Genomic DNA, 12,121 nt, shown 5'->3' on the forward strand with positions numbered 1-12,121 from the left:
AAATATAACCCACATTTCACCATATTTTGGTTATTAATTGTATAGAACACATTATATGGTTTTGGTATCAAACCTAGATGAATCCCCATTTACAGATTGATAGCATTCTTTTTTCTTTTTTAAAAAAAATAACATCAGGTTCTCCAAAGCTCATCACAGACATAAAAGCCATACAAAACAATCACGGTTAAAAATATTGCCATAAAATTTTATTAGAACATATGACAAAAATCTTGCCACATACTAATAATTTGCCATGGGTTCTGACTCAAAACACAATTATGAAAGCTGTCTGTTTGCAAACAAAAGGATGCCCTGATGATGTACCATGATCGACTATACTTAGCTTTCTGGACTACTGGTCTTCCAATGTAATTACTGTAAAATCACAGAATTTTCATTTGTTACAAGTACATATGCCTCTGCATTATTTTTTACAAGTTATGAATTATATTACGTGAGGCAAATAAAGAACAAAAACAGAGAAGAAAAAAAAATAAAGAAATACGTCCGTCTGCCTTGCCCTTGCTTTACTCTCTAAAATGAAAATATCTTCATTTTCATTTGTACATCTTTATTTAAGGCTCTGAGGTTCACATGTTGTTGAATCCCATCATTCCTTTCATGTTGCCAGCCGCACCTTGCTGAAACTGCCGCATCATGGACTGCAATCCTGCCATACCACCTGAACAGGGAGGAAGAGTAAAGGTTGAGTTTACTGGGGGGAAAAAACAAAACACTGTCAACCTATCTCTAGGGAAATAAAGAATCGTAGCTTTGCTTTGAAAATCTATTGCCTTAGTATTCGGACTGCAAGTGTATATGAATGTACGTGTTAACTGGCCAAAAGTAATCTTGAGTAGTACTATCAAGATACTAAGTATACTATCAGTACTAAGGTGTACTGTCTGCAGTGGAGTAATAGTCACCACTGGCTGCACTTGAAAAGTATCATCAAAGGGGTGTTTGGTGTTTTAAACCCCCAACGTTGTCTTCCAGGCAGCGCTGCATGGAAGGCACTAGGGTTAGGCAAGGGTTAGGGTTAGGTGCCTTGAAGTCGACAGTCGCAGCGCTGCCATGAAGTCGACGGTGGGGGCTTAAAATACCATTGAGTCGTCAAAGGACGCACACTACCCTCTACACTCTGTGTACAAGTGTATATTGGCATCAGTTAACTAGCAAATGGTAATACTGAACAGCAGTTGTGGCCTACAGGTTGGCGCTTCGGACTTGTAACTGGAAGGTTGCCGGTTCGAACCCCTACCAGTAGGCACGGCTGAAGGTGCAAGGCACCTAATCCCTCACTGCTCCCCGAGCGCTGCTGTTGTTGCAGGCAGCTCACTGCGCCGGGATTAGTGTGTGCTTCACCTCACTGTGTGTGTGCTGTGTGTGTTTCACTAATTCACGGATTGGGATAAATGCAGAGACCAAATTTCCCTCACGGGATCAAAACAGTATATATACTTATACTTATACAGTCTCAGGGTGAGAAGGCTGTTGGTTAGCATACCCATGTGGTGCAGAACTCTGGGATCCATCATCTTGGCCATCTGTTGGTTCAATTTTGCCATCTGTGATGGGTTGACATTCTTGGACATATCACCACCTAAAAAGGACAACAACAATATTAAGCAGACTTTAAAATGAAAGGTTTTTACATTTAGAGTATTTCAGAGGCTGACCCCTCAGCACTTTGCGTATAAATAGATGTACTAGTGTACCAATTTTGGTCCAGAGAATTATTTTCATAACGACAGTGACAATGACAAAATCAAATTTGCAGATTAGTTAACCTGATAATCTACCTTTGAACAAGCCTTTGATGCCACCCATCTTTTTCACCATCTGGGCAAATTTAGTGTATTGGGTGAGCAGCTCCTGAACATCTCTGGTGGCTACACCTGCACCACGGGCAACCCTCTGAATTCTGTTGGGCTGTTTGCTGAAAAGCTTGGCACCATCTTTGTTGTCCAGCTCTGTGGAAAACAATAATAAATATAATAAACTATACACACACACACAACAGATTTTATATCCATTTTCTAATCCATTACGGATTGGAATCGAATCCTTCTACATGAGTCAGAGAATTTTCATTTAATTAAATTCATACGTCAACTCAATTTTGGAAAGAGGTAATGATATACTCTATTTATTATATGTAACATGAGGATTTTTTTTTACCTTGGTCATTCATGCTGTCCATAATGGTCATCAGCTTCTTTAACCTGGCCATCGACTCTTGCTCATTACCTTTGCTCATGAAATCAGTTCCAAATCCTGGAATCATGCCCTGTAAATATACATACCGATAGTTTAAATCACAAATAATAAAGATCGACCAGTACAGATGAAACGTTTTTCTATATATTTCATAAAATCTGAGATATAAAATTGCATTGACAAGTCATCCTCATCCTTACCATAATCTGTCCAAAGGGACCCATCTTCATGATGTTCTGGAACTGTTCATACATGTCTCTAAGGGTGAACTGACCTGGTTTGGAGAGATCAACACTCAGTTTTGGATTTCCACTTCTGCTTAATGCATTTAGCATAGGCAGTACCAATTTGAGATTAAGCATCTAGATCAGTGGTTCTTAACTGGTTTTGCTTTGGGACCCACAGTTTCCCATGTTCATTAAGTCGTAACCCATTTATTTTTTTACTGATTAAGGCAACGGATACGGTGAACTACAGTACATGAGACATGTGAAGTGCCTGTAGGCTTACTTGTTTGGAACAGGCTGGTGTTTGGCATTCCATTTGGAACATGCTGGTGTTTGGCATTCCATTTGTACAAGTCTTTAACTCCTGATGTCACCTTTCAAAGTACTCAACAGGTTTGTCTTCTACAGGGGTGCTTTGTTTCCATGTGGCATTTTCTCTCATGTGCCAGCAATTCAGTGAACACTGCACACTAGGTTTTAGGTCCCATTTTGTCTCAATTTAACGGGAAACCATATCCTACTTCAAATATTCAGGGTCATAGCCTACATGCTACTGCTAAAATGATGTCTAACATGACCAGTCACATAAATATTGTCTATGTCCGTGGCAATGACTGACATACAAATGTCTATCAAAATAAAGGTCCAACATTAAATCTGAGGTAGCATTTTAAATGGGTGTTTTTGTTTTTGTTTGTTTTTAACCACAAGCGACCCACCCAGGATGGTTCCACGACTCACCAGTTAAGAAACACTGACCTAGATCTTTCCACAACATGCAAATTATTGTATCAGCGAGATGTCAGAGCGTGATTATTGGATTGTTATCCTCACCGTGTTTAAGTTTGTCAATGAGCTCTTCATTGTCATCCAGCTTCAGCTCATTCACTTTGTCTATCAAACCCTCAATGTCTCCCATACCTGTGTAAAACAGTCACATGCAGTATACATAGTTTAATAATGTATTCACATTCACAGTGTTCTTATATAATATTATATTCCACTCATTTATTTACTACTATTGAATTCATAAATTGAGTGTTTGATCAAACTTACCCAAAAGTTTACTGATAAAAGGTTGCGTTTTGAAAGGTTCCAAGTCATCAATATGCTCTCCAGTTCCAATGAAAATGATGGGACTCTTCGTAGCTGCCACACTGTTGATGTCAAAACAAATAGATTTTAATTAAATAATTTTTTTAATTAAAGGAGAAATCTGGTGAATTTTTTTCACATAGATCTCCGTTGGAAATAGTCATTTGCTGCAGTTATAATGCAAGTAATAATTTCTAAATTTAACGTGAGCAATTATCCAGTGAAATAATTGTATTATACTGAAACTGTAAGTAAAAAAAAATGAATATTTAAAATGACTTAAACTGATGACTTAAACTGGATTTCACTTACGCACTAAGCGCACCACCTCCTTTGGCATGACCGTCCAACTTTGTCACAATCACAGATGCCACATCTACCTTATCTTTGAAAGCTTTGGCTTGGGCCTCGCAAGCCTGACCGATGGAGGCATCCATCACGTACACAATATTATCCGGTTGCTAAAAGGCAAGAGTAAGGAACACACACAAGATTACATATTGATTTTCCAAGCCTGACTCGATACCTGTAGTTCCCACCTTCCAATCATTTATTCTTGCTTGGTAACTATCATCGCATGACACTCACCACAGCATTGGCGACTTGCAACATCTCCTCAAAGAGAGAGTCCTCCTGTTTATGTCGACCGCTTGTGTCTACAATGATGATTTCAAAGTTCTCGACCTTGAATTTCTCGACACCCTCAGCAGCTATGACAACTGGATCCATCTCTGTGTAGCTGTGGAGAAAAACGATGATCAGCCATCACTGTACACTGAATGAAATCATTTTCAAAAGTCAATTGTTTTAGAATATTAAATGGCCAAATGGTAATGGAGGGAATGAGAGATTATGGAGGGGATGACAGTCCAGCCACTGTATTAAAGGAAGGTACATGAATGTAGGTGCATGAGAAAGTTCAGTGTGTGAATACCAATAAAATGCTTTCTCACCTCCCATAGAAAGGAATTCTGGCTTTTGTAGCATTCTGCTTCAACTGGTCAAAGGCACCTGTAAAACAAACACATTTCTTTTTAATCATTCTGTTTTACTTCTGAAAAATGGTATGTTATATCTGACAACATACATTTCCTGCATTACCTGCTCTGAATGTGTCGGCACAGATCAGACATGTTTTCCATCCTTTTCTTTGGTAGTAATATGCCAGCTAAGAAATATCAGAGAAGTGCATGGAAGTTACAAATGAGCTTTCAACAAAGATTTTTTACACAAACATTGTAACATTTGCTGATCTCAACAACATTCCAAACTCTTTCAGTTATACAGATTGTGGTCCTCAAATTCCCAGATTTTGCTTCCTGCTTCAGTTCAAACCCTCCCAATATTTCAATAAGTCAAATGTAAAGACTTAACACTTTTGGAAAGAAACTATATGGTACATTAGGCCTTAATGCAATCTACCTGGCTCATTGCTTTCAACTAAACTGACCACAATTAACATTTTCGCCTACATTTACACATGACAAAACTACAAAAATAATAGTTATATGTGACAAAAGCATGTGGTATTAAAATCACCACATCACTAAGTCTATCCCTGGACACAAGTTTGGCATGGAGTACCTTTGAACATGTTGTAGTTTTCCCACTGCCCTGAAGGCCTACAAACATGATGACGTTGTTTTTTCCCTTTGTTGGTGTCCAGGCCTTGACTCCAGGATCCACAAGCTGGGAGTATAACAGAGAAAACAAGGCTTAATTTCCACACAATTAGACCATACTTGTCAATGACATAGTGGAAATCTAATGACAATTGAGTATAATGGATAAATATCTGTACCGACAGAGTAATGGAGAAATATCTGTAGGATATGTATGGATATATCTGTATCTATGGAATGTAACAACTGTGAAATAACAGCTCCATACTGACTAGTGCTTGCATACATATCATTATCCTGAAAATCTATCCATAAAGAAAACTCTCTGATGTGTTTTAACAATGCACAAAACCAACCTTAACAAGCTCTTTAAAAACGGCATGCTGAATCATTCGTCTCTTGTTCAAACCAGAGGCCATTTCCTCCAGGTCGATGGCAGCTCTAGAAAATATCACACAGCATATTATAGGGAGCCAGGAAACAAACAGAACCTTATACAAACAGCCCATATCTGATGATATAACTTACTTGACATTTTCTCTGAGCGTCTTAACTAGCCTGATGTTGACATCAGCTTCCAGTAAAGCAGCACATACATCTTTTAACATAGCATTTAGAACCTGGGGGGCAAGAAACATCAATATTATGCACTTGACTCCTAGGGGTTTAATAACCATTTTATTATTACATGTGTTTCTAAAGATTTTCTACTGCAGATACTCTAATCATACATTTGTTCTATTCATAACGTTAGACCATTTCTAATGTTACCTCCTCGTTGATTATGGTGGCATTGCTGAGAGACCTCAGCGCCGAGGTTATCTTTCTGCCCAAGTCGGCCAACACCATGTTTGCGACTCAGCTGGTACCTACACAAAGAGAGAGAGAGAGAGAGAGAGAGAGAGAGAGAGAGAGAGAGAGAGAGAGAGAGAGAGAGAGAGAGAGGGGTGTGTGAAAGTGCCGTTTGAGATCCTTGCTCTGCTCAAGGACTACTTGGCATCTTCCTTACAGAGCTGTGTTGCCAAACGTTAATGTTTGTTTTTATTCTTCTTTCCAACGATATGTAAATAAAACAATGCACTGGCGTCAATGACACGTGCACAGATGATTCAGAAGACAAAGGAAGGCAAATGTTTGACCATAGGGTGTTATGACAATGTTGCTTAGATGTGAATCTGAATTTACCACAACTTACAAGACAAGACAAGGAAGTGGCCTCGTAGAGGGGGATACCCCCTGTTGCGCTTAACAGTCACCTGCTGTCAACGGGGAAACGAAGCAAAGGTCTTGGGTAGAACAATCCTGAAAATACGTTAACTACACAGAGGAAACAAGAACAGAAACTTAAGGTAAACAAGTGCTCCATGACATTGAACACGACGATTAACATACTCCTGCAGAAGACAAGTGTCTCGGTCGTTGACAATCACAAGGCACAGCTGTTACACGCTGCAAACTGAGTAAACACGGCCACTTTGGCCCGCTAACTAGCAAAGATGTTGACACACCGAATACGCTGAAACGGTAGACGAGCTACTTCATTCGCTAGCATTCGCTAGCTACTATTTCTGTTAGCTAACGTTAGCTGGTTTTTAAGCGAGCTACAATAATCAGACTCCACTAAATCAGAAAAATCACCCTTTCCCATCACCTAAGATATATGGCGACATTTTTATAAACGTGAAAAGTTGTTGTTTTTAATCAAAACTGTGAAAACGACACATACCTTTTCCCTAGGCTGTTCACAGCAGCTAACAGTATCGGGCAATCATAAACGTCATCGAAATGGGAAAAAAAAAATCCCACAAACCTCTTTTAACTTCCGGGTTAAAGGAAACAGGCTGCTGACCTCAGTGGTACACACGCAATGACATGGGAAAATACTGGTAGTCAAGTTACTAAAATTGCAACATTACTTTAAATCAGTGTACCAGATACCAGATCATTATTCAGAGAAATCTGCTTCTTGGTACTTTTACATTGAAATGATTTCATATGAAGTCATACTCGTTTAAGGTGGAGCTGAAATCTCAGATCTCATAAGTGTTTTTCTAGATGTTTATCATGAAGAAAGAGTAATGCATATGACGATTGCTTTATTGTGATCTAGTGTTTTGCAAAGAAAAGAGGATTAATGGCATCAGACGAACGTTGAACTGTTATTGATATTATGAATTAACAAGAGGACCCTTAAAACATCCACGTGCCCTCGTCGCTGTTTGATTCCACCACTCTGTTTGGAAAGCATGAGTTTTGGTTAAAGGAATTGAGATCCACGAATCTTCCACAATGAACTGTTCAGACGCGAAAACCGAAATTCTACGGATAATAGCCCAGGTAGAGCCTCAGGAGTTACCCAAGTTAATCGACTGGATGAAGAACTCAGGTAAAGTCTACAAACGCTTTGCATCTAATTGCTATCATGTCTTGACATTAGCCTATGCTTTAAACCTAAACCCTAAAACCCAATCATGTCAAGCAGTGCTGTAAATTATATGCACAAACAAATATCCTGGCACGCACATTTGTATACATGTGCACTGAAGAAGTCACAGCTCTTTTTACACTGCTGTGTAGCTAGTAAAGCTTAACAAGATTAAGGTGGTTTATGGTATATAATGATGCACTTAAAATCCTGCTGAAGTGTCCAAGATGGACACAATGCAACTGATCTCAGCTGGTATTTTGTCTATAATGGAGTGGAATGGAAATTTTTTATTATTTCAGTTAGCCTATTAGCTGGTTTGATTTGCATTGAGCTCAATGAGCATCAAACCAGCTAATAGGCTAACTGAAATAACACCCATGCCAATCTCTAGGTATGGTGAAGGGTATGTGATGATGTGGGGCTATTTTAATTCCAAAGGCCAAGGTAACTTTATCAGGATGCACAGTATTCTGGATCCATGAAATAACTGGCCTTTAAAAATAAAAAATCTTCCTGTCTCTATGGGAATTTAACATAGGGGTGTCAATACTTATGACCCCTGTATTTTAAGGAAGAACATTTATTTATTTATGATACATTATTCATTCACTAAGAAAATTGGTGTCCTTAAAGGTTAGATATTTCCTCATTTTTCACTTAAGGCATTAAGATCAATTTCCAAAATATGATTTTATATTCCTCTTTTCAGTCAACTTTAGCATGGGTGCCAATACTTTTGGCCATCACTGCAATATATAATATAATATAATATAATATTTCTCTACAGATGACTTGGATGACTGTTTAATCGATAATCAAAAAGTGATACTTCAGAGTATTGCAGAGGACCTCAGAACCTGTCTGCCTCTGGAGGCTATGTTTTCCTCAGAGACACTGGCAATTCAGAAGGTAACACCAGAGCCCTTATTAGACATTCTCTGGTAACACTAACCCAACCCAACCTATGGTTGTATTCCGATAGATGTATTCTAATACATTGTTCACAGCCAGTGAGTGTTAAGGCACTGTGCTACCACTCACTGCAATTTTTTGTTTTAGACTCAACAGAATCCCAAGCCTACTATTCACGTTGATGCATTCCTGTATGACGATGAAGCTGTGGATTTGCTCTGTGAGGAGGGCAAGATGAGTAGACACTACTGCCTTGGCTGTAGCTCCCAAAGGACAGCTCCTCTTGGTGGGTTCACACAACACAAGGGCACTCAACTGGATGAATGTGTCAAGGGCTAGTCCATGTTGTCGCCGTGAGAACATACTGTATTGATTCCAATCACCCATTCTCTTGTTTACAGAATTTATATCCCACTCTTTCTCCATTTTGGAGCTCAAGTTTCTGTTTCATCATGTTCTTCCGGATCTATCTGGGAAAGTTTTGGTGGATGTGGGCTCAAGGCTTGGAGCTGTACTTTATGGGGTATGACTACTTTTCACTAATATTACATTAGAATATTATATCCATAACATCCTAATTAGAATCCAAATGTTCACATAGTCACCAGTTAGCATTGTATGTTACACCTATACACACTTACACACACAAAACATTGGTATGGGGCCTTAACTAGAGCTGCACAATTATCGCAATCACAATTGCAATATGAACACAATTACCTAATTGCAAAAGATACAAATAATTGTGTACAGTTAATTTTGTCACATTCATGTCTTTCCTATTCATGTCATGCACCTATACTCTGCCACTTCTGGTTGGTGGGTTTGCGTAGTGTGTAAGGGGCACAGAAATTCTGATTGTTGAGCTTCACAGTCGGTCAGGGGTGCTGTGCTTCTTGTGCACTAGGCATGCTCACCGATCAGGGGTGGCACAAATTAAAGAGACATTTGGAATATTGAACAGAATCAATTCATTGACATTCAAATCGTATCACAAATCGCTAGAACTAGAACTAAGTCTGGTGTATGCAACTCCCTTGACTCCAGGTGCTCTGTATAATGTTAATTCCAGGGTTATCTGTACAGCTCAGCTTCAAGGCTGGTGGGAGTGGAGATTAGTGCGGAATTTGTTCAGCTCCAATCAATGGCAGCAGAGAAGTATGGATTCAGTGATAGAATTCAGGTAAAATTAAAAATTTAGAAAAGCTAACATGTTAACATTTAAATGAAAATATAGCTATTCTCAACCAATTCACACAGTGTACACCCTGAAATGAGGCACCCATTGCTATACATCTTTGAATTATGTGAATAGGTTATCCATGCCAATATCTGCTCTCAAGCAGCACTTCTCAAAGAAGCTGATGTTCTCATTATGAACAATGTGTTTGAATATTTTTTGGACCTCAATGGGCAAATGATGTAAGTTCAGAAATAATTAAAACATTCATATTCATAAAATACATTGATTCATGTTAAGGTACAGTATATGATTTCCTTTTTCCACAGAGCATGGCAGTGTATTTGTCAGAATTTCTGTAAGAAAAATAGTCTGTTGGTGACTGTTCCAAGTATTCAAGAAGCTCTTACTAAACTCAAGGGAAATTGTGTAAGTATTCACTTGTGTTTACATGACTAAATTGAAAGGTCAAACATTTTTCAAGGACTTTTATGGCGTTAGTTGATGTATTGGGCTTTGAGTAGGGCTGCACAATTAATCGAATTTTTTCCCCCCGAAAGTGCAACTATTGCAAAGACTGCAATTTATTGTGCAGCTCTCAACTCTGTACCAATGGTTGATCTTGTCACATCTATGATTTTTATATTCATGTCATCCTCCTTGTGTGACAGACAGTGAAGCTTACCTAACATGAGTCATGTGCTTCTCATGCACTGGGCATGCTTACCAAATCGAAGTGGCCCAACAAAGTGAAATTTGGAAAATTGAACTGAAGTTTGACTTTAAAAAATAAAAATAAATATAGCAAATCAAATCACAATTGCAATATCACTATTAGATATTTACCTCAAATCATGCAGCCCTAGTTTTGGGCATAAATTTGACAAATGTTGGATTAGAATTGGATTAGTATCACAGATTGTGCTTTTAGTGCCTGGAGTGTTTAATTTTTTCTTCTCCAGGCTAGAGTTTCTGAGCCCTGTAACCATACTCCAGGTACACTATGATGACTCTCCAGGCACACTATGATGACTCTCCAGGCATACTATGATGACTCTGTCAGTTGGTTTCCCTTAACCACTGTCCTTGTTGCCTTTAACAAAAGTTGGCTGGATGGTCAGATCTAGGAAAAGTGCATGTGATGTGACTGATGGCATGGTTGAGCATTGTGACTTGTAGGATGTTACAGTACGAGCACATGTGTATGCTAGCCCAATTAGCTTATGCAGTCTCTTATGGAATTCCTGAAACACAAACCTACAATTGCTGTGCAATAAGATGTGAATACGTATCGCAATTATAATTTGATATAGATAAATAACAGACATTTCTTGACCCCCCCCCCCCCCCCTGGGTTGTCCATGACACCTGGTGCAAGTTCACTTGCAGCATCAGGGTTGTTTTTTCACTACTTTTTCATCATTTAAAGTGTTTTTGATGTTCCATGAACTGCTTTGTGACTCATTTTTGCTCTTTTTTCATTGCAGGGGGTGGTTGATGTTAGCCAGTGGATTGAGGAAATTCCTGTCAATTGTGATGCATACCTCAGCAAAGATTGCGATCCAGATTCATTCAAACAAATTCACCTCTATAAAGTGCTTTGACATACGTCATTTTGCCATGTGACTCACTTCCTTTCACACACTTGCATACTCAGACACGTGCACATTCACAAAAGACTCCAAAAAAGACATAGACTCTTTTAAGATTGCAAATGGGAGTGATATAGACTCTTTTAAGATTGCAAATGGGAGTGAACCTCCCAAACAACACATAATAAAATTAGATTATTGTCATAACTAACAGTGTAAATAACTTACAGCGTAAATACCTTGTGTACTCTATATGGTATGTTTATAACTTAAATTGTCCTGGTTTGTTACTACACCCAAAATCTGTAATTTCTATATTCTTTACTATCTATACTGTCCTATACTCCTTCCAATGCTTTTATATAACACTGAAAGCCAATACAAAATAATGAATTATGTTCTTAACTCTGGTTTCTGGTCTGTTTTATTCTGGTTTGTCTCTGCGTTTTGTTCAGTTACATGCTCCAGTGTTAAGCAGAGCTGAAACAGAAACATGTTGTGCATAATTAGACAGGAAGTGGCATCCCTTGCCAGCATACGATGTATGTTGTGCCAACTTACTCGAGGAAGTGGCATCCCACATACAATCAGAGGATGTTGTCTAAACTAAAGGATCTTTGATACATGTGCAAACTTGAGTTTTCTGCAGTATGTTTATGACTACTCTGTGCTCCATCTCGGTTGCTGGGTTTATTGACTTGTTTCAAAATAGTTGTCCACTTTTATGTAAGTACAGATGCAAACAATGACACTCCACATGAATCAACTTTGTTAAAAATGAATGATTGTTTAGGTTTACAGTGATTTCCCTTAAGCTGCTGTGACAGGAAGAGGGTGATATA

At 38.6% G+C, this 12,121-nt stretch overlaps 2 protein-coding genes across 2 annotated transcripts; one reads left to right on the top strand and one right to left on the bottom strand.

Annotated features, from left to right (window-relative positions):
• Nucleotides 1-181: 181 nt before the first annotated feature.
• On the bottom strand, nt 182-6,477 carry srp54 (signal recognition particle 54). The gene is made up of 16 exons (XM_076300610.1): nt 6,363-6,477; nt 5,939-6,036; nt 5,696-5,787; nt 5,524-5,608; nt 5,130-5,234; nt 4,647-4,713; nt 4,499-4,556; nt 4,134-4,284; nt 3,858-4,006; nt 3,507-3,607; nt 3,285-3,371; nt 2,424-2,497; nt 2,185-2,293; nt 1,806-1,976; nt 1,511-1,606; nt 182-685 (listed from the first exon to the last, which is right to left on the bottom strand). Exons 2-16 carry the CDS (start codon nt 6,014-6,016, stop codon nt 594-596), a joined length of 1,515 nt encoding a protein of 504 aa, XP_076156725.1. The 5' UTR covers nt 6,017-6,036; nt 6,363-6,477; the 3' UTR covers nt 182-593.
• On the top strand, nt 6,435-11,684 carry LOC143139823 (uncharacterized). Its single transcript, XM_076300611.1, has 9 exons — nt 6,435-6,516; nt 7,278-7,553; nt 8,383-8,504; nt 8,655-8,793; nt 8,909-9,030; nt 9,580-9,690; nt 9,823-9,929; nt 10,017-10,116; nt 11,175-11,684. Exons 2-9 carry the CDS (start codon nt 7,457-7,459, stop codon nt 11,289-11,291), a joined length of 915 nt encoding a protein of 304 aa, XP_076156726.1. The 5' UTR covers nt 6,435-6,516; nt 7,278-7,456; the 3' UTR covers nt 11,292-11,684.
• The last annotated feature ends 437 nt before the right edge of the window (nt 11,685-12,121 follow it).

The sequence above is a fragment of the Alosa pseudoharengus genome, unplaced genomic scaffold (assembly GCF_046254945.1).
Source record: "Alosa pseudoharengus isolate Yale_2024_CS ecotype anadromous, Long Island Sound unplaced genomic scaffold, YU_APseudo_1.1 YU_APseudo_1.1_scf_22, whole genome shotgun sequence".
Classification (NCBI taxonomy): domain Eukaryota; kingdom Metazoa; phylum Chordata; class Actinopteri; order Clupeiformes; family Clupeidae; genus Alosa; species Alosa pseudoharengus.